Source organism: Oreochromis niloticus, linkage group LG3, assembly GCF_001858045.2.
Source record: "Oreochromis niloticus isolate F11D_XX linkage group LG3, O_niloticus_UMD_NMBU, whole genome shotgun sequence".
Lineage (NCBI taxonomy): Eukaryota > Metazoa > Chordata > Actinopteri > Cichliformes > Cichlidae > Oreochromis > Oreochromis niloticus.
In genome coordinates, this window is record NC_031967.2 from 42,455,847 (window position 1) to 42,479,047 (window position 23,201).

The following is a 23,201-nucleotide window of genomic DNA, read 5'->3' on the forward strand; positions in this document are numbered from 1 at the left end:
TTGCCAGAAACGCCAGTTTCTCAGGTTAAAGCTCACAAAACTATTTCAACAACCACCAAACAGCAAATGAGAGCAGGTACACGGATTCCACACAAAGACGTAACACAGAGCGGACCCGATGCATCAGAATCAGCTTTGTCTTTCTCGGCTTTCTCACCCGACAACACGTAGAGGGACACGCTGTCGGAGCTCACCGATTCTGATGCGTCGGGTCCGCTCTGTGTTTACTTTGCGCTGATTCTGAGCTGCAGGTTTTGTCTCTCTCCAACCAAAATTCACCGAGCCAGCAGCAAAAGAAGCAGCTTCACATTTGATAAAGATCGTCATGAATTCCCTCTGAGTTTTGCTGTTTTGCTTCCACCACGATAAAAATCACACTTCATGCACAGCTCTCTCTCTCTCTCTGTACTTCAAGAACAGTTTCCCGTCTCAAATCTCTGTTTTCTGCATTATCCATTCGCTTATTACCCACCAGTCTACCGTTGTTTACAGCGCTGTCGGCCGCTGTCTTTTTCTTTTCTTTTTCTTTTTTTCACTTAAATGACCTCGGACAAGAAAGCCTATTTTCTGCTGTTCAATATTGAAGAAATGTAAACTTTTTAAAATTGTGCAAAATTGCAGAATATTAATATCAAATTTTGTACACTTTAAATTTCACTTGTATATGTGAGACACATTCTCACTGTGGAGAGACCTGTTAATGTTTCAGATCAGAACATATTTTCTCAAATGTTTGTTTTTCTGTCACCCCCACCCCCTACATTTGTCTTTTTAGACCTCCAACAGCAACATGTCATTGAGAAAGAGGAGGTTCTTACAGACCAACAGGTCTGCATCCAAGAAAGGAACTCCAGTCTGACTGAGGAGGACCCAGAGCCTCCACAGATTAAAGAGGAACAGGAGGAACTCTGCACCAGTCAGGAGGGAGAGCAGCATGGACTGAAGCAGGAGACTGATGCCTTCATGGTGACAGCCGCTTATGAGGAAAGTGCACACACTGAATCAGAAACAAACGGTGAGCATCTCCTTTCTCACAGCTTTCCTGAAGCAGAGAGCCGAGATCAGGAAGCAAGCCAGCATGTGGACTCAGGATCAACTAGAAATGCAGAGCTAAAGAAGAGGAGACATCACAGAAACGGCAGTCACAGTCAGAGAGTAGACAACCCTGCTGTTTCAGAGAGTCAAAGTAAAACTGACACAAGGAAAAAGTCTCTGAAATGTGACGTCTGTGGAAAACATTTTCAGTTTAAATGCCAGCTGAATGTACATCTGAGAGTTCACAAAGGCGACAAACCATATTCAGGTAGAACCAGTGGTAAGGGGGGCTTATTCTTGTAGCACCTGTGAAAAAAAGTTTTCACAACAAATCCACCTTGACTGTACATCTCAGAATTCACACAGGTGAGAAACCGTATTCTTGTAGCACCTGTGGGAAACAATTCCGTCAGATATCAGCTTTGAAAAGTCATGGTAACTGTTACACAGGTGAGAAACCGTATCCTTGTAGCACTTGTGGTAAAAGATTTTCCTATAAATCACATTTTGAGTCTCATGTAAGGATTCACACAGGTGAGAAGCCCCATATCTGTAACGTCTGTGGGAAAAGATTCAGTCGGCGTTCACATTTGTATTATCACTTAAAAATTCATACAGGTGAGAAGCCGCATCTTTGCAGCACCTGTGGGAAAGGATTCAGAGAGAACTATGAGTTGCAACGTCATATAAGAATTCACACTGGTGAGAAACCGTATTCCTGTAGCATCTGTGGGAAAAGATTCAGTCATCCCGGACACGCAAAGAGACACATGAAAATCCATACTGATTAAAGTTTCATGCTTAGAAAATGTTGGACAGCTGTGAATGGTCCTGCCATTTTTGTTTTTTGTTTTTGTAAATTAGCCTCGTGGTCAGCACTGACATATGGAGGCACTGTTCTTTATTTACCTGTTGCCATGGTGAATTGAGATATTGGAGCTCCATTAATGATGGCTTCCTTTCTCTACTCTGAGCTGTTGTAACCAAACACTCAAAGCCTCTTTTGAAATTAGTAGCTACTTGGATCAACTTGCCACAACTTGACTGGTTTTCCACTACAATCTGGTACTGGTATCTCCATAAGATGGCGCCACGTATGGATGCCCTGGTACTTCAGTGCGTTACTTCTGTTTTGTTTTTGTGCACAACTTGTGTGTCTGGGCACTCCTCTGGATATTCTTACACCAGAAAAGAGCTTCTTAACTACAGAACTACAACACCTGTGGATTTACTTCCAATATTTGTCGCATCTGCGGCAGATTTACTACAGACTTTGATCAGGAAAGTGAGACGCTGAAGGAGAGGAAAGCGAGCCGGCGCACTCGTGCGTCTGAGGAGACGCAGACTGTAAACTGCTCTTCCTGGGATCTTCCTTTCCAACGTACGCTCACTCCGGAATAAGATGGACGAGCTGGCCCTGATGAGAAGCATGAACAGAGACTTTGCCTCCTCCTGTGTCTTATGTTTTACGGAGTTGTGGCTCTGTGAGGACATCCCGGACTGCGCGCTCAAGTTGGAGGGTTTTCATCTGCTGTGCACGGAATGGCAGGCCTCTCTCTTTGGTAAGACCACAGGTGGAGGTGTCTGCTTCTACATTAATAGTGGCTGGTGCACAGATGTAACAGTGATTGCTCAGCACTGCTCTCCCTCTCTGGAATACCTTTTTATTCATTGCAAACCGTTTTATTCTCCACGTGAGTTTACCTCATTCATCTTGGCCGCTGTTTACATCCCGCCAGATGCGGATGTGCAGGCAGCTTAGTGCGCCCTCGCGGAGCAGATACTGCACATGGAGCGGACATTCCCGGACTCTCTCATTATTGCTCTTGCGGACTTTAACAAAGCCAATCTGAGCCAAGTGCTTACCAAATACAAGCAGTATATAGTAGATCTCAGAATTAATCAACTTTTGAACATGCTTTCTGCAATAGTTAAGTTTATCATCTCATTATTAAAATGTACCAGGAAAACCATGATCATACATTTTATGATGGTTAAGGTTCAGTATCCTCTTGTTCTGTTTGATCATTGTTTAGGTTTAGTTTTAGTGTTTGTTTTGTGTTCCTAATGTTTAAATAAAGTTTTGTTTAAATTTCTTTTGAGGTTTTTTTTTCGCTGGCAGCACGGTGGCACGGTGGTTAGCACTGTTGCCGCACAGCAAGAAGGTCCTGAGTTCAATTCCACCATCAGGCCAGGGTCTTTCTGTGTGGAGTTTGCATGTTCTCCCCGTGTTTGCGTGGGTTCCCTCCAGGTACTCCGGCTTCCTCCCACCGTCCAAAGACATGCAGCTTGTGGGGATAAGTTAATTGGATAATCGAAATTGTAACTAGGTGTGAATGTGCGAGTGAATGTGAGTGTGAATGCTTGTCTGTCCCTGTGTGTTGGCCCTGCGACAGACTGGCGACCTGTCCAGGGTGTACCCCGCCTCTCGCCCTATGACAGCTGGGATAGGCTCCAGCGCCCCCCGCGACCCTGAAAAGGATAAGCGAATGGATGGATGGATGGATGTTTTTTTTTTCTGAGGTGCCTTATTTTGCACAAGATTTTCTTTGTTTCTGATGTTTTATACTAATTTAGAAATTCATGTAAACATAAACCGTAAAGAGCTGTGCTCCAGCAAAATTCTACATCTGTTAACAAAACTGGTGTTTTGTTTTTTGTTTTGTTTTTTGTCATTGTTGTAAAACCCACGAAGAGCTTCAACTGTTTCAGCTAAATCCTCCTCTGCTGAGAAACCTCTGAACCACAAAGATGCTTTCTTCAGCTTCACTTGGAGCCTATAGCTACCGTGGACTGTATCGTGTAACATGATGTCTGAGTCTGGATGTGTGTGGTTATGGTGAACCTGCCTCCTGTTGATTATGAAACATTCACACCACAAATATCATTGGCAACAAAAAATGGGAAGGGGAAAAAACTAGTCAGTCATGAAAACTGTTAAGTAGTAGATCGCGTGTAATTAATGAATTCTTCAACTGGTCGCTGCGGCACACCTGCACCAGTACAAACCTCCGCCTACCCCACTCCTGCTTTACATGTGAAAATAGAGCAACAGGACCGCTAGTCTTTGATTTTAATTTTCTGCTGTGTGTAAACACAAAAAAATATTTTATTTTATGTGCTGGAATGTGCAGAAAATAGGTTTAAATGTTAAACAAATTTCTTCCAGTCAGAGAATGTTGCATATAATACAATTTTTTAAAAGATTGAAACTAATAAAACAAGTTTTGAAAAGAGACGTTTCCATTTGATTACATTTTGAATGATGTAACCAAATGGAATAGAAAATAGAAAAAATAGTAGAATTGGGCTGAAAGATCTATTGCTTTATCACCTATTGAGGTTGTAAATCATGTTTTTAAAAAGTAGCTAAGTAATTAAGTACTTTTGAAAATAAGTAATCAGAATCAGAATACTTTATTGATCCCTAGGGGAAATTATTTTTTTGTTACAGTGCTCCATTACAAACAAACATTAACAAAGACAGACAATACACTAACTAAGAATAGCACAATATATATAGCACAATATATACAGGCATATATATATATATATATATATATATATATATATATATATATATATATATATATATATATGTATGTATGTATGTATATATATATATATATATATATATATATATATATATATATATATGTATATGTATGTATATATATATATATATATGTATATATGTATATATATATATATGTATATATATATATGTATATATATATGTATATATATAAGTCACTTATTAATAAATCGCTTAAAAAGAAACATGTGTAGCTGTTGCAGTAAACAGTGTGTTAAGTGGATGAGTTGTACAGGGAGATGGCCACAGGCAGGAATGATTTCCTGTGTCTTTCAGTGGAGCTTTTCGGTACTCTGTCTTTCACTGAACGTGCTCCTGTGACTGACCAGCATGTCATGGAGTGGGTGGGAGGTGATATCCAACATTGTCTTTATCTTGGACAACATCCGCCTCTCCGACACCACCTTGAGGGAGTCCAGCTCCATCCCCACAACATTACTGGCCTTACGGATCAGTTTATCGAGTCTGTTGGCATCTGCGACCCTCAGCCTGCTCCCCCAGCATGCAACAGCATAGAGGATCGCACTGGCCACAACAGACTCGTAGAAAATCCTGAGCATTTTCTGGCAGATGTTGAAGGACCTCAGTCGCCTCAAAAAATAGAGGCGACTCTGGCCCTTCCTGTAAAGTGCTGTGGTGTTTGTAGCCCAGTCCAGTTTATTGTTAATGTGTACTCCAAGGAATTTATAGTCCTCCACAATGTCAACACTGACCGCCTGGATTGAAACAAGGGTCAAGTGACGGTAACGGAAAAGTAAAGTAATGGGATTAATTTTTCAGGGAAGTAATCAGTAATTAGTTACTGTGATTTTATCAAGGTGGAAGCCAAACAGTAAAAGTAAGAGGGAATTCATGATGATATTTATGTGAAGCTTACTTTGGATCTTTTTTTGCTGCTGGTTCAGTCAGTTTGGTTGGGGAGTAATGAAACTTGAAGCTTCAGAATCTAGTGCAAAAAAACACAAACACGAAGCCAACACATCAGAATCTGTAAGGTTTCGGCTTTCAGCCCCAACGGCTGGGTGTGAAAGCCAAAATCTCACTAATTCTGATACGTTGGGTCCGCGCTTTGTGTTTACGTCTTCTTGCGGAAACCATGTTTCGTGGTTGTTGTAGTCAGGTTTAAACTGAGATTCTGACATTTCTGGCAAAATATATGTATATTTAAAATTTGATTCACGATTTTAATGAATCAATATTGCATTATTAAAGCTAAAGTTGATTTGAATCAATAAATTGATTATTGAAACCCACCCCTAAGACCTTGGAAACAATCATATTGATGGAGACACACACCCGTGGGATTCATAGATTTTGATATTGCTCTATCTTTGTCTCACTTTGATATAGTATAGTGAGGTTTTTAACAACCAGTTATGGGACCTAACCCACATTAGTGTGGACTTTTAGTTGAAGCACCTGCATCACTTTAACATTCTCATACTCTGTTACAAGATCAGAAATATTTATTAGGGTGCTGTTGGCTTCCATATGATGTACCAGTGAACTAGTCATCGCTTTGGGCACTGTAACATCCCTGGTCTAGAGGTAACTTAGACTTAAAAGGCACTTTGAACCCACACTTATCCCACGCTCAAGAAATATTCAGGAGAGCGGAAAAATTCATGATATTAAACATAATAAATAAATAATAAATTAATGACTGAATGCGATGTCATGGTAGAAGCAAACAGAGGCTCATCGTGGCTCAAGAGTTGGGTGTTCATCTTGTAATTGGAAGGTTGCCGGTTTGAGCCCCGGCTCAGACAGTCTCGGTCGTTGTGTCCTTGGGCAAGACACTTCACCTACCGCCTACTGGTGATGGCCAGAGGGGCCGATAGCACGATATGGCAGCCTCGCCTCTGTCAGTCTGCCCCAGTGCAGCTGTGGCTACAACTGTAGAGATTGACAGACCACGTGACTTTGGCACATTGCATGCCAGGAACTCGTGGCAAAATAATCCAAGTACAGCATCAAATGCAAGCATTTGCAGCACCGCAAAACGTTCATTCTCTGGTTCCAATACCTTCTTGGTTTTTCTTTGGCCCCCAAAAAAGGAATGTACAAAACTAAGGAGAACAATGCCGGTCCGTACAAAGACAGACTTCATGAAAAGTCAAAGAAAAGATACGAGGAAAAAATCAAAGGAGTGAAAGGGTTAGACCCTTACGAGCACACAGAGTGGACAAAAGATGTTAGCGTGCTGCCCAACTTTCACCACGCTCATATTTATAATTATACGGTTCTTGGAGTGAGTTCATACACTCATGAAGTTTTTAGTAACTTCAGGTCACTCCAACAAGCCCAAGCACAGTTTACCGACGGACGGGTACAGGACCTTGAAATACACCGTGTAGAACGAAAGACCATCGTACATATCATAAGTTTACTAGTCTCACAAATCGTCTTCATAAATACATATTCGTTAACCGTTTATTAATATAACCTTTAAGCTCAACGGTAATTAATTAGTAGTGGAAATTATTTCTGGTACGCATTACAGAAATGTAGCGGTGACAATAATATTGTATGCTGTAATCGTACTGGGCAATTAGTGATACAAAAAAACCTGTTTTATCCTGTGAATAAAAGTATATGTTTTTGTCAATGTACCGTGGTAATAACAGAAGCGAAATGCAATATTGTGTCAGGACAATTCACTATTTATGCACAATAAACAAAGGAGCATAGCGCAACAATTTCTGTACAGCGCCAGACCTTTAACCTATATCACCAATTATGTTATGAAAAATGACGTATTAACTAGTACAAAACACTGACCTTTGTGGGAATGCTTGGAGCAGACTAACATGTGAGCTGGAGTGGACGTTATATTTGGTCTTTGAATGGCTGCAATCCAGACCATCCGTCGGCTCTTTGTTACTTCAGAAACAACCGATCTCTTTACCCGTCGGCTTCCCGTGGCTGTCATGCGACCGGCTATTGCAGTTAATAATACAACAGCTTCTTGCCATTTTTTGTGTTTCTTTTTATCGCTGTATAACTGATTTCAGTTGAAAGCCTGTGTGCGCTAGTACCTCTTGCCACGAGTTCCCAGAATTCTTTGCGGTTTTACCCCTGAAAGACGTCACATTTTCAATCTCTGTATGAATGAATAGTGGTATTGTAAACGCTTTGAGGGTTCCCGAAAAGCGCTATATAAATGCATTCCATTATTATTATTATTATTATTGTTATTATTATTATCATTATTATTATTATTATTATTATTATTATTATTATTATTATTATTAATAATAATAATTATTGTTATTATTATTATTAGAGTGGACATCCTGATATTTAGGTTTTTGTATGGCAGCTGCCTTTGGATGATATGTTTTATGTTAGTTTGGTTTTAGTTCTCATGAACTAGAAAAATAAAAATAATCTTAATTCTAACCAATATAGAAATGATCTAATAGATTACATTAGTCTTGATACAGCCTCTGCCACCACATCAGATCAATTGCTCCGGGCTTCTTTGATCAGCTCCATCACCTAGTGGGGGTGCGGGGTCATAGTTTGGTCCCACCTTCGCTGTTGTGATTGGTGTGGGGGTAGGGACAGGCTTGGGGCGTCGGGGGATACCCCAGGAGCGTCCCCTTCTGGCTGCCTGTGCCTCAATTTTATCCCACAACTTAGACATTCACATTACTCACAACTTGGACCTTGGGGGTGGGCACGCTACATGGCATCCAGAAGACCATCACGGTGTACAACCTCACCCCTGGTGCCGATTGGGGTCTGGAATGTGGGGCCTCCCTGCTGCTGCAGAGTCGGGGCGGTCTGCTTCTCTCCACCCCAGGGAAAAGGGTAACGCTACCTGGGTCTGGGTGCAGTTTCCCCCTCTAGGGACAAGGGTACCTAGACCTGGGGTATAGAGTATGCTTAGGGAGTTTGATTGTGTGTACAGTGTCTCTTTATGTCTGTCTCCACTTTGGGTGAGTGCTGAGTAATTGCATATGAGAACATGAGGGTGGGAATGGATGTTCGTATCTGTGTGTGCCTGTTTGTCTGTGTCCATATGTCAGGTTGGGTATCAGACACCACCTCTCTAGGGACATCTCAGGCCCTCCAAGGTATGGAGGCCTATCTCCCCCCCACCACTCCCCCTGCCAGTGGCAGACATCCTCAGTCATCATTGCATTGTCTGGTTCTTGGTGTCCGGAGATGTGCATCCAGGTACTCACTCCTGGCGGCTGCTTGTCAGGGCCTGGAGCCTGGGGCTCGCTTGGGCCCTTTCAGGGGGTGGGGGGCCTTGGCCCCTGGGCCTGGGGCTTGGTCCCTCTGGCACAGCTGGCTGTCGGCAGAGCTCACGGGCACGTCACTTTTTGGCTCCTACTTTAAAGCACACTGTGCGCTGTTGATCCTACGTGCTGCACAATAATATTCAATATTTAGTATTTACTGTTATATTCACATAGATCATCGTGATGATGTTGTTTATTATATTGCTCTCTTCTTTGCTTGTTTTTCTCTTTTTTCTCTCTCAACAGGTGATCCAGGTGATTAATGTATTTTTTTGTCTGTTTGTTTTGTTTTTTGCCCTTTATCACCGTTCCTCTTCCCCACTGTTTTTCTTTCCCTACCTCTTTCTTTCTCTCTTTTCCTTCCCCCAGTCATGTCTGTGTGTGTAGCAAGTGAAAATAAAATCAAATAAACAATAAAAACAAAGGTCAATCAAATAGACCAATATGGCAAGGCCGTAAATTCGTTGGGCATCTTTCTTGGCCTTTAGAAAATAATTCTTATGGCAAAAGAACCAAACGGAACAGGCGGAACAAAAGGAAAAAGAAGTTTGGTTTCAGTTAAGTGTGATATCAGGATCTTTTAGACTTCCAGGAGTCACACAGAAGCATTGAAGGATGATGAAGATGATGGAGGGAGAGTAAGACAGCAGTTCAGATGATGAGGATGTGTAAGTGCATGGCACCAGAAGAGGTGTGGCTCTTATTCTCTACATTTGCTCATATTTAATGTGATAGTAACTTTGCATTTTGTGTAATAGCCCCAGGGATTGTGTCACGCAGCCTCGCCTCTGTCAGTGCCCCCCAGGGTGGCTGTGGCTACAATGTAGCTTTCCATCACCAGTGTGTGAATGTGTGTGTGAATGTGTGGATGACTGGATATGTAAAGCGCTTTGGGGTCCTTAGGGACTAGTAAAGTGCTATACAAATACAGGCCATTTACAGGCAATAAAGGTATTACAAATTGGTTATAAATCATTAAATAGTTTGGGCCCTGAATGTACGTATGTCTGATATGTTTAATGGCTACAAACCCAGTAGCTCTCTAAGCAAGATCTAGTCATCCGGTAGTGCACAAAGGTAGATAAAGCATTAAACTGACCATCGCTGTAACCAAAATTAAACAATAACCTGGTTAGTTAAAAGCAATCCTGAATACAGGATACAATTTAGTGGAACAAAAGGCATTTATTCCCCATGTAGCTATCTCCTTTCTAAAACAAAGTCTACAAACTGATTTTAAAATACACAATAAATATTCAATAAATAATTTAACTTCTTGTGTGCAAATGTTCTTCATGTGAAAGTGCGATACTAAATAATAATATAAATAATTGTAGTAAGGGAGTCATTTTCCTTACAATGTTATCATTACCATTAGTATCATTTCTGCCATTTTTCTTCTTTTAATATTAATACAACTTAATTAACATAGTATTTTATATTATTTCACTTTCAATTTGAAAAATGTTACAAAAGCCTTGAAATAAATATGGTGTAGTAAAGCACACTGGAGGCTAACTCCAGATGTTTTGCTGTGTAAAACAAACAACAGTGGATGGAACAGCTGCAAAGTTTGCTTTTGTTGGTTGATCAGGTGGTCTGATAAAGGACTTCCACTAGCTTTTTACCAGTAAATATTTTCATGGTGATTACAGGAAAAGCACTGTTTTCTATGTTGCCAGAAGCATGTTTTCTTTCACTCAGCCTGATCTCTTTGCTCCTCACTGTGGTGTAAACCAACTCCAGCTCCATGTTAAACTGTCCCAGCGTTATCATCACCGCTACTTTTACCCTTTCAGTGTGCGTAGGCTTAATGTTATCAGACTTTTTTATACACATGTGGCTCCTAAATGCGTTTCAATTGTAGGTCTGTTTTTTTTAGTTGCAAATGTGAGTGAAATACAATCCATTTCCATGGTAACAATGGCAAAAGGCAGGGCACACTTTAGACAGGTCATCGATCAAACTAACACACAGCGACCACCACCAATTAACCTGACCTTACGAGCTGCATATCTGTGGGGAGTGGGAGGAATCCAGAATACCCCAAGAGGTACGGAACAACCACGGGGAGAACATGCAAACTTCACACAGAAAGTTCAGATGTTTTTTAAAAAAAAGTTCAGATGGTTAAATCAAACTCAGAACCTTCTAGCTGTGAGTCAATAGCTGTGTCCCAAAACGTCGGCTGCATCCTTCAGAGGACCCGGCCTTCGCGGTCTACGTGGGCCGGGTCCTTCGAAGACCGAGAAGGCCGGAAGTGGGAGGCTATGAAATGGGACGGTCTAGCCTTCAGATTTGCGTCACCGCTGTGTTGGTGGAGTTTAATAAACTCGGCCGTCTGCTCCTTGCTATATAAAATATAACAGGACACTGGCATAAATTCTCGACCATCTCACACTTCTGTTTAATCAGTTTTCTGTTTGACGTTTATTCAGCTGTGTGAAAACCAAGGAGGAACTCACCCGGGGGATTAATAAAGTTTTATTTTATCTAATCTAATCTAATAACCTTAATCTCAGCCAAACCGATTTACTCATGAACAAATAAAACACTGAAAAAAAGCCAAACAATAACATTTTTAGGTTATCTAAGTGACTTATATATTACGTTTAACCTGAGTAGCAAAAGTCTGCGGTGATCTGAAAATGATGTGCCAGGAGTTGTGCCGTTCTCGGCGGCTTCAGTGACCCTCGAGCTCTCGGCTAGCTATCGAGCTGGTGGGTAACAGATGTCTCCGAAAACTTCGAAGCACTTTTAGAAATATGCGATATCTTGATATTCCGAGCAGATATTCGAAGTTTACACACCCACATTCGTGCCTGAAAATATGTTAAAAGTTTATTTTGTGACCCAGAAAGAGTAATAAGAGTAATTTTAAAACTTAGTAGCGGCCGCCATTGCCGGAAACTGGAGTTTGGCTGGGCCGCGCTATGAATTCTGGGATATGGTGGGCCACGAAGGACACACCCGACCCATCCTTCAAATTCGGGGAAAAGGAGGACGCATTTGTCGGCTTTCGGAGGAGTGTACGAATTTGGACAGCCTTCGGCGCGTCGCTGTGACGTAATCGGTCTACAAATGCGTCCTCAGGAGGATGCAGCCCATGAATTTGGACACAGCGAAAATGGGCAGCAAAATACAGCTGATTTCCCCATCACACTGTGTTGTGGAATTGGATTACGTACGCGTTACATAGTTCCTTGAGCATTTCTTCTTCGATGGAACCAGCAAGGAAGAGATTTTTTTATTTCATCTCTCCTAATAAAGTATGCACACAGTAATAAATATCACAAATGATAAGCACCATAATATAAATAAACAACACTACAGATCCTATAATCTGATTTCTGTCTTTTAGTTTATTAATAAGTGAAGCACCAAACACTAGTTTGTGTCATTATCCAGATGTACATAAGCATGATTAGACAGCTACTAGGAGCGGGTTTTGATTATCGATTAAAATCGATTCTTGCTTGGATAACGTGATATCGATTCATTAAAATCCTGAATCGATTTTTAATATAAATATTACTACATTTCAACAACCACCAAACAGGTAAAACAGTAAATGAGAGCAGGTACACCGATTCTGCACAAAGACGTAAACATAAAGTGCGGACCCGCTGAAGCATCAGAATCTGATCCGTCGGCGGGTCCGTGCTTGTGTTTACACTTTTTTTTTGCACTGATTCTGAAGCTGCAGGTTTTTATTTCTCTTCAAACAATATTGACCGAACCAGCAGCAAAAGAAGATCCAAACTACGCTTCACATAAACATACTCATGAATTTCCTCTTACTTTTGCTGTTTTGCTTTCACCAGGATAAAATCACACTTCATGCACAGCTCTCTCTCTCCCCCCTTCCCCCCACACACACAGTAGCGGTTTTTGATACGGGCGACACGGGCGGTTGCCCGAAATTTGTACTGATATATTTTCGAAATTCTATAACCGAAAAGTGAGCGCGAGAGCCCTCGGTGCGCCTGATGCTGAAGTCAAAGTAAACTTTGTCATCTCCGCTACATACAGTCCAGTATATAGAGAGATGAGATGACGAGGCTCCAGTTACAGCAGTGCAAGTAAACAAACAATAAATATAAGAAGAGTAAGAAAATAAATATACACTTTAGGACTCGGGGTAAAGGGATCAATAACAATTTAAAATTTATAATTTACAGTTTGATGATTTAAAGTCTCACACAACCTGTCAAAAGGGGGGGGCTGCTTCCAAATAGAGCACATTTCATTCATAATATTGTAAATCCAAACCCATTATGTGTTCATGATTTGAATCCTGGGTTGTGTGAAATCCCAGAAATACACCGTGAATCTGTGAACTAAGGTGTAGGTCTGTTAGGTTAAGTTGTGGTGATCCTCGAGTTGGGGGATTTGTGTTCATACTGGAGTGCAAAATTAAAACCAATGTAAGATGGACAAGAAAAGTTCAAAGTCATCAGGTCCTCAGTTTAGAAAAAAAGAGAAGAAGAGGAGGAGAAACGAGCAAAAGATCCAGGTAAGCAGATGTGTGATTGGATAATGGCAGGTCATCCTGAAACAATCAGAATCAGACGTCTTGATGCATTCTCAACCATCCAGGAAAGTAAATCTCCAAAAGTTGAATCTGTTCATCTGGACGTAGCGTTTTGTGGGAGAAACGTTTCGTCACTCATCTAAGTGACTTCTTCAGTATCAGCTGACTGCAGAATCAGAATCAGAATACTTTATTAACCCCTAAGGAAATAATGTGGATTACAGTTGCTCCAAAAAGAAATTTTAAAAATAGTAACTGTAACAGATTAAACTCCAAACAATACATTATGTTACAGATTTTAATATTAAGTAGTCATTGTCAATTGTTGATTTGTCCTGTTCTCATTGTATGACGAATTATGATGGCTGTTTGGTAGCTGTTTGCATACAGTGCATACTCTCTCTCTCTTCATGTGTGTGTGTGTGTGTGTGTGTGTGTGTATGTGTGTGTGTGGCAGGGGGAGGGCGCCAGAGGGAGTGTTCGCCCGGGGCGCCAAACAGCCTAGGACGGCCACTGCGCACACACACACACACACACACACACACACACACACACACACACTTCAAGAACAGTTTCCCGTCTAAAAATCTGTTTTCTGTATTATTCGCTTGTTTGTTACGCATAAGACTACCGTTGTTTACATCGCTGTCAGACGCTGTTTTTTCCCTTTTAAATACTTCCGAAAAGAAAACCTAATTTCTGCCGTTCAATAGGCTACTAACCAAATTTAAACTTTTCAACTTTAAGCAAAATTGCAAAACGCTAAGGTGTGTCTCTAATGAAACCTCTGTAATTTGCTCTGCTTCAATTCAGCAACATCAGGTAATGTTCATTTGTTGATTAATGGTTTTCTTTCGTTTTTGATCTACTGCTGAATATTTTTATAAAATCGTTTTTCTGTTTTAGCGTCAGCTACGTTGACACAAAGACATCTGCTGTGATGCTTACACCTTAGATAAAGTCTCGAAAGTGTCAGCTTTCTTTTTTTAGTTATAAAAATATGCAAATGTACTGATCGATGATCTGAATTATACTATTGACTGACTGTCTGAGGCTAACAGTTACACAATCATACCAAAACTCTGTCCTGATAGTTTCCACTTTCTCTTTTGTATCAGACATACTGAGACAATATTCGGGATAAATAACCACGAAAACAATTTATTTATTCAGTTTAGAGGTTTACACATCACATCAATACAATCACAGAGCCCGTTTCACTTGAATCGTCCACTTGATGGCGCAGTAGAGCAAATGAATCATCACAATGCTTCGAAACATGAGTCGACCAGTTGGATGGAAAGCTTCAGTTCATCACGAGTGTCTTTCCATATGAAGTGGACGTTTCTTTTCTAAATAAACAGAACAGCTTTTAAACACTTTACTAGAAATTTTACATTTACCAAACACAAATCAACTTTTCTAGTTTATTTAAAAACAATCCTTTTTATTTGGATAAAAACGGGTATACGGAGGAAGGTCACAAGTCCCAGTTTTACACTGGGACATGAACGCAGCTTCCGTTTGGGGACTCGGGACGACGTCATCAACAAGCGCCACAAGAGCTCTTCACAAAAATCTGCCTGGTTTCAGGTTAGTCGGCTCACATTTAGAACCCTCGACACAGAAGAGACTGCAACGCTAGTGTGGACCTGATAGCAAAACCAATCGATGCTTGTATCGATCCGCTCAGCCTGAGTTGAAGCAGCAATGAGTTCAGTTCAGTATCTGAGAGAGTTCATCAAGGAGAGACTAACTGCTGTTTGTGAAGAAATCTTCTCAGAGGTTCAAAAAACCATCGTCCAGTATGAGGAGGAGATCAACCGTCAGCACAGACTGCTGGATATCAGCCGGAAACCCGACAGAAACTCACACATCATAGGTATGGACATGTTTTTAACTCTGTGCTGTTCAAGCTCAGATTCTAAAGTGTTTGGTTGATTGGTGATAAATCTGAAGAAAGCATCTCCAGGATTTCTCTAAGCTGATGTTAGCTGAGAGCAGGAAGCTGTTACTTTGGTGATGAATTCAGAGGAAAAAAATCTCTATTTTGAATGGAAAACTGTTTTAATGGCATCTGTTGTTAAAGGTGATAGGATAGGCTCAGACATTCCTAACAGGCTGTGTTGCCTTCATTCAGTTTTATTTATACAGTGCCAAATCATAACAGTTGCGTCAAGTAGCTTTATGTAAGTATATTATAAATGCTCCCACACGTGAGATTTAAGTGATACTGGAAGTTTCTCGAGCTCCTCTGCAGATAGATCTTCAAGTCATTTGAAAAAATGACTTTCAAAAATTTTGTGTATATAGCACCTTTCAAGAAGACAAAAGATCACAAAGTGCCTTTGTCTTAAATAACAAGGCATAAAACAAAACAGACAAAATTAACTAATTGCAATTCTAAAATGTGTTTTTAGTTGTTTTTTTAAAAAGAGACTGCTGAGTCCACACATATTAAGCTCAGAGGGAGAGCGTTCCACAGTCTGTGGCCACACTGGTAAAACCTGTCTCCCTTAGTTCTTAGCCTTGCATGTTGTATAACAAGCAGGCCCTAAACCAGGGGTGGGCAATCTCAGTCCACGAGGGCCGGTGTCCCTGCAGGTTATAGATGTGTCCTCGAACCAACCAGCTGATTTAAATGGCTAAATTAGCTCCTCAACATGTCCTGAAGTTCTCCAGAGGCCTGGTAACGAACTAATCATGTGATTCAGGTGTGTTGACCCAAGGTGAGATCTAAAACCTGCAGGGACACCGGCCCTCGTGGACTGAGATTGCCCACCCCTGCCCTAAACACATGACCTCAGGGACTTGCTAGGGACATAGGGCTGTAGAAGTTCAATAATGTAAGCTGGTGCTTGTCCATGAAGAGCTCTAAAAGTCAGAACCAGAATCTTAAAATTGATTCTTAATTGAATTGGGAGCCAGTGCTGCTGTATTAGCAACACTGTCACATGTGAATACTTAGTGGATTTGGTCAGAAGCCTTGCTGCAGCATTTTGAACAACTTGCAGACGTCCCAGGGAGGAAGAAAATAGACTCCAGTGGCAACATATACAATGCAAACAAGGCAGAACCAAAAATAGAGCTTTGAGGTACATTTTAATTAAGAGGGGCTGTAAGGGCCCATGTTGACATAGAACGTGCTTCCAGATAAGTAGGGCCAAAACCCTTTTAGCCAGCATATGATTCCAGCCGTGATAACAGGATGTCATGCTCAACTGTGTCAAAAGCTTCTGTCAGGTCCAACAACAAGAGGGCAGCAGGGCTGCCAGAGTCCAGAGTTAAAAGAATGTATTTAAAACCCTTAAAAGTACTGTGCAGTTATTTAAAACTATATTGAAACTTTCCAGAGATCACATTAAGATCAAGGTGGACCTGCAACTGTAAATGGACTACTTTCTCCAGAACTTTTGAAAGAAAGGGAAGCTTCTAAATTCGCCTGTAATCGGCCAGAACAGTTGGGTCCAGATTGTGTTTTTAAGAAGAGGCTGAACTATAGCTTGTTTAAAACATGAAGGGACAAAGCCTATAGCAAGGGAAATGTGTAAATGATCACATTTTTTTCAGGTTTTGATATTAAAAATGTGTCTTTATGTGTTTTTGTATCATTACAATATTGGTTATTGTTCTTTTGTTTCTTTGTACCTCAAGACCTCCCACATCATCATGACTGTGAAGAAGAGGAGGGTCTGTATGAGCAGCAGGTCTGTAACCAGGAGAGTAACTCCAGTCTGGACCAGGAGGACCCAGAGCCTCCACAGGTTAAAGAGGAACAGGAGGAGCTCTGCAGAAGTCAGGAGGGAGAGCAGCTTGGACTGAAGCAGGAGGCTGAAGGCATTATTGTCTGGACTGATGAAGAGCAGCTCAGACTGATGGAGACCATCTGGGAACCTGTGATAAAGTTACACAGAATAGGTATGTAAAACCAGGGCTCTAGAGTGCGACCAAATTTCTCAGTGGTGTGACTTAAAAAAATCCCAGGTCACACCGGTGCAACCAGCTGTTCAGTACAAAAGAAAAAAAGTCTCAGCAACTGTGAAAGTCTCCGTGTGGTCAACAACAGACACACATTATGCCCATATCGTGGTCTAAACCATGGGACCTCTCTGATTGGCCGTGGTCCAGATATTCCTGTAGTCCAGGGGTCCCCAATCCCAGTCCACGAGGGCCGGTGTCCCTGCAGGTTTTAGATCTCACCCTGGGTCAACACACCTGAATCACTTGATTAGTTCATTACCAGGCCTCTGGAGAACTTCAAGACATGTTGAGAAGGTAATTTATCCATTTAAATCAGATGTGACGCATCTGATTGTGCCCCTGCAGGTTTTAGGTGTGTCTAAAACCTGCAGGGACACCGGCCCTCATGGACTGGGATTGGGGACCCCTGCTGTAGTCCTTCACGTGTGTACGTTTGAAAGTGAATAAAGGCATATCGATTAACTAAATCCTGAATCGACTTTTAAGTATAAATGTATTTAGCCAAAAACGGCAGAATCTCAGGTTAAAGCTGGTTAAACCAAACAGCTGAATCAGTAAATGAAAGCAGGTGCACTGATTCTGCACAAAGACGTAAACACAGAGCGCAGACCCACTTACACATCAGAATCAGTGAGAAGTTTTTTTTCTCACCCGACGTGACATACACGGACACGCCGACAGCAAACAGATTCTGCGTCTGCGCCGGGTCCCTCCTCCGTGTTTACGTCTTTTTGTTTGTTTGTTTGCTGCAGGTTTCTGACTGAACCAGCAGCAAAAGAAGATCAAAACTACATTTCACATATAATAAATATTGTCATGAATTCCCTCTTACTTTTGATGTTTTTGATTCCACCACGATAAAAATCCCACTTCCTCTCTCTCTCTCTGTACTTCAAGAACAGGTTCCCATCTCAAATCTCTGTTTTCTGCATTATTCGTTTGCTTAACCCTTTAAGACCTACCATAGAACCAAGTCCGCCAGAGCTTATATTATATTTTTACATGCTGTAGAGCCATTTTTGGGAGCATTTCAAGTTGATATACATCAATACAACCATTATAGCCCAAATTGTAATAATATGTATGCATTAAGTGCTTAGTAATTACATAAATTGCAAAAAAGTGCAATAAACTACAAAAAAATTGAAAATCGTTTTTGTTTTTTTAACATATATTTCTAGTTAGAGAAATTTAAGAGGCTTATCCCTCAAAACTGTAAATACAAAAAAGTTGCACAAAATAGTTTCCCACCACAGGAAATTTATTTTGAGTGTTTTCATAGTTTTATTTTTGAAATACACCAATTTTTATATACTGCAGGAAAAATGAAAATAAATATTATAATGCAAATTTGCAAAAAAGCAACATATGCATCAAAATAAACTATTTCCAGCAGTGCAATTTGAGTTCTAAGCATCCCAGAAATGACACAGAAAGTCATAAAGTCAAAGATAACTTTTAAAAACACCAGTATAGGCTCTGAGGCCCTGATAGTAAAAAAAACTACATTTCCGCGAAAATGACGTCACTTCCGGTTTCGGACAGGTAATGGCGGACATGCGAAAGTTCACGCTGACGTCTATTCCAACATAGGAAGTGTTACAAACAGCTGATCGGATCGGCAAAACGTGTTTCTGGAATATTATGTTTTTGTTGCTGCAAGCGCTTTTTATGCAGTTTTTGCAAAGCTATATGTGGAAGAAAACCGTGACCTAGGACAAGCTGATGGCATAAGATGTAAGTACAACTCCTCCGGTTTCATATGCAAAAAAAATTATTGCTCTAGCCTAAGTGGTTGCAGAGCTACCGGGATTTAAAAATAGTTACGCAAAACGGAGCGTGCCCGCTCCGACCGGTTTTACACAAGTCGTGTACAGCTCTGTCGGCCATTGTTGTTTCGTTTTTTTTGCTTTCTTTTTTCCAAAAAATGACCTCTGACAAGAAAGCCTCATTTCTGCTCTTTAATGACGAAGAAATTGAAACTCTTTAAAATTATGCTAAATTGCAAAACACTTTGCTGTCTCTAATCAAACCCTCTAACTTTGCTTTGCTTCACTTCAGCAGCATTGGGTAATGTTCATATGTTGATTCATGGTTTTCTTCAGTTTTTGATCTACTGCAGAATATTTTTCAGGCGGTTATTGCCTATAAAAAGCCAGGTCAGGAAAATCTCCTTGATGTTTTTCTGTGTTTTTATTCTCAGTTACTTTGACACAAAGGCATCTGCTGTGATGCTCACAATTCTGACGAAGTCTCACATGATCAGAAATGAAAGAGAAATGGATTATAGAAATCAGTGACGATACACAGCCCTAGTGAGTAGCCTAGGCCTAACAGAAGTGGATGTAGCTGTGGGCAATGAGAAAAGATGAAAAGAACAATTGATAACTCTTTTGCTAAGTTAAGGCCTGATCCGTCTGAAATTCATAGCCAGTGCTGTGATACGGACATTATATGTCGTGATAAATGTACTGCCCAAGTGTCCCCTCTCCCCACTGCCTTTCTTGTAGAGCTGTGCTCCAAGTAAAGAACTTTGTTTTGACAAGATTGCTAGTAAATCGTTTACAAATTAATGTTGGACAGCAGTTAAAAAAAATTGAACATTTAAAACTGTGGTCAGAGGTCCGGGTGAATATCCTGATGGCATGAGTGAGAGCAGTGAGTCCATCCTGGGTGATCCAGGGATGATGGAGGCAGGAGGTCTGGAAGGTGAAGCTAGATGGAAAACAGAGCATTGCTTTTGTACTCTCTTTGACAGTGTCAGTCTTACTTGTGCCTTTGTTTATTATCACTGTTGTGTGTATGTATACCTTCCTGCATTATCTTATATTTCCTCAAAAGTTTGTTTTTGCTCCATTTGTCTCTTCAGACTTCCTACAGGAGGATGTCTGTGAGGAGGAGGTTCTTGCAGACCAGCAAGTCTGTACCCAAGAGAGAAACTCCAGCCTGGACGAGGAGGACCCAGAGCCTCCACAGATTAAGGAGGAACAGGAGGAAGTGCAGCTTGGACTGAAGCAGGAGGCTGATACCTTCGTGGTAAATCAATCTTATGAGGAAAATGACCACAGTGAGCCAGAACCAAACAGTGAGCAGCTCCTTTCTCACAGCTCTCCTGAACCAGAGAGCCGAGATCATGAAGAAAGCCAGCATGTGGACTCAGGATCAACTAGAAATGAAGAGCTGAAGAAAAGGAGACGTTACAGAAAGAGACGTCACAGTAAAAGAGTAGGCAAAGAGAGTCAAAGTAAAACTGAAAGGAAAATGCCCCTAAAATGTGAAACCTGTGGAAAAACTTTCGAGTTTATATCCTGCCTCGCTGAACATTTAGAAATTCACGCAAGTGAGAAAATGTATTCTTGTAGCACGTGTGGGAAAAAATTTGATCAGAAATCTGCATTGGATCGTCATTTAACAAGTTATCTAGGTCAGAAGATGTATTCTTGTAGCATCTGTGGAAAAAAAATGCACTCTAAAGCCTACATGCCTACACATATGAGACTTCACACGGGTGAGAAACCGTATTCTTGTAGCACCTGTGGGAAACGATTCAATCAGAAAACAGCATTGAAAACTCACATAAGACGTCACACAGGGGAGAAAAGGTATTCTTGTAGCACCTGTGGGAAAGGTTTTATTTTGAAAGCAGCACTGGAGCGTCATATAAGATGTCACACAGGTGAGAAGCCGTATGTTTGTATGAACTGTGAGAAACGATTTGCAGATAAAACAGCACTGGACCGTCACTCAGTAATTCACACAGGTGAGAAACCATATTGCTGTAACAGCTGTGGAAAAAAGTTCAATCAGAGCGCAAACTTAAAGAAGCACATGATGAGAATTCATACTGGTTAAAGTTTCATGCTTAGAAAATGTGGGACGGCTGTGACTTTCCCCCTATTTGTTTTTCTTTTTTTTTCAAAATTGTCAGCACTGTGTTCTTCTGTTCATTGGATTAAAATGAAGGCTCCGATATCATGTTGGCTTACTTTCTTTACTCAACCACACACTTAACTAGGGATGTGCGATATGACCAAAATCTCAGATCCCGATATAAGACATTTATCGTCCCGACAATGATATATATATCACAAAAAATTTACATTTTCTATAAATTATGTGAATCTTGGGCAACTCGTGTGTTTTCAGCTGAGCATTGTGTAACTTATGCTGAGTGTTTTGACAGATGAATTGAACTATATAAATTTAGATATAATTTGTAATGGCCACTATTTTCTTTTTTAATATTTGCTACATAGCGTGCTGCTGGGAAAAGCCTGTTCTTTTTTTGGACAACTTTATTTATGATTTTCCAATGTGACAGATAGTAGGTGGCTTTAAAGAAAAGAAAAAGGTAAAGGCCTGTTCTAACGTTTGAGTCTAAGGTTTATTTTGTCAGGGTTTGTACGGGTGCTTGAAATCCTTGAGAATGCTTGAATTTTAATGTTGTCTTTTCAAGGTTTGAAAAGTGCTTGAATTTCAGATGTGGTGCTTGAAAGTAACTGTATTTCATTCACCACAAATAACTATCTGATTGAATAGTTTTCTTATCAGATAGAGAAATAAAATGAGTCACAAAATGTAGAAGCAAAATTTCCCCGCCTGGGCTGGCTTGCGTCTGTTTCAACGTGTGACCCCGCCCCTCCCTCGGCCAGTCCCTGATGAGTGCGCTAACATACCTGTAGGTTGCTGTTTTAATGAGTGTTTGATGGAAAACGACAGTCGCATTATAGGTGAGTCGTAGTAAATAATTTTCCAGTATGTGTACGTTACACATGCTATTTTTTTAAAATTATGGTTATTATTTTGCTAGCTATCAAACTTGCTGGAGAAATGATTGAAATGCACTGAGTGTGATGCAGAATGGCAGCGCTATTATGGAATATGCTGTGAACTTAGCTCACATTACTTAGCAGTAATATGAGTTAATTTGCTCAAGTGAAAGCTTTAAACATTAGCCCGATACATAACTAGCAAACTTAAGGCTTTCTGATTAACCCTCTGTGGTCGACGGACCCAGAGTCTCCATTTCAACTTGGGTCGAACGTGCGGACTTCAAACTATAATTGAATTTACAGTTATGTTTTCATTTTGACATACTGTATTAACACAATTGATCTAAAATCAGACAAAAAACATAAAATCAGACTAGAAAAAGTTATATTTTCAACTGTAACAACCACAAACATGTTTAATGAATCATGTTTCATAACTTTAAATGCAAATATAAATTGTCAATTTTAAAATCCTATGCACAAGTTTTGCAAACAACAAAGTTATTTGCAGCCATTTACCTTTTACCTTGATTTTTTAAAATAACCATTTCAAACTATTTACATAACAATCAGCTGTTCTTCAATAAGATGCCACAAATTATTTGTGCCACTCCAAAAATATAATTTCTGTCCACTATAAAGGAGAACATCACAGCCTGATACCTGCAGGTCTGACAGCAGCAGGTGTATCACTGCTGTTTCTACCTGGAGACAGCAGTCGCCTCATTGTTCTGACACACAACACAAAACTATCCACAACACTACACACTAACTACACAAGACAACACATTAACTACACACCCCAAACACGCTAAACGTCACAAATCTCCCTCATCTCAAAACTCGCTCTCTCACTTTTTCTGCTCTCTCTCTCTCTCTCTCTCCCTCTCTCTCTCTCCGTCACTCCTAAAACTTCCCCTGTTTTTTTGTTTGTTTGGTTTTTTCGCTCATAAGCAGAGAGTGCTTGCTAGCGCTAACGTGACGAAACTATTGAGGAAAAAACGCCGCGTATATATAGTTTATCATGACTC

The 23,201-nt window shown here is 40.6% G+C and overlaps 2 protein-coding genes across 6 annotated transcripts in view; both read left to right on the forward strand.

Annotated features, from left to right (window-relative positions):
• Positions 1 to 21,373, forward strand: part of LOC102079609 (zinc finger and SCAN domain-containing protein 31) — a 55,733-nt gene extending 34,360 nt beyond the window's left edge. For 2 of the 5 annotated variants that reach the window (XM_025901471.1, XM_005464564.4), the window contains one exon: positions 776 to 1,461. In XM_025901471.1, the coding sequence (XP_025757256.1) occupies positions 776 to 1,338 (563 nt within the window). In that variant the 3' untranslated portion in view covers positions 1,339 to 1,461. Of the gene's footprint in view, positions 1 to 775; positions 1,462 to 14,954; positions 15,300 to 17,071; positions 17,336 to 20,267 lie in introns of those variants that run through there. The other 3 variants (XM_005464563.4, XM_025901464.1, XM_019363411.2) reach the window with 3 other exon arrangements.
• LOC100695786 (zinc finger protein 239) overlaps positions 1 to 23,201 on the forward strand; it is a 630,955-nt gene that overhangs the window by 215,312 nt on the left and 392,442 nt on the right. The window lies entirely within an intron of this gene.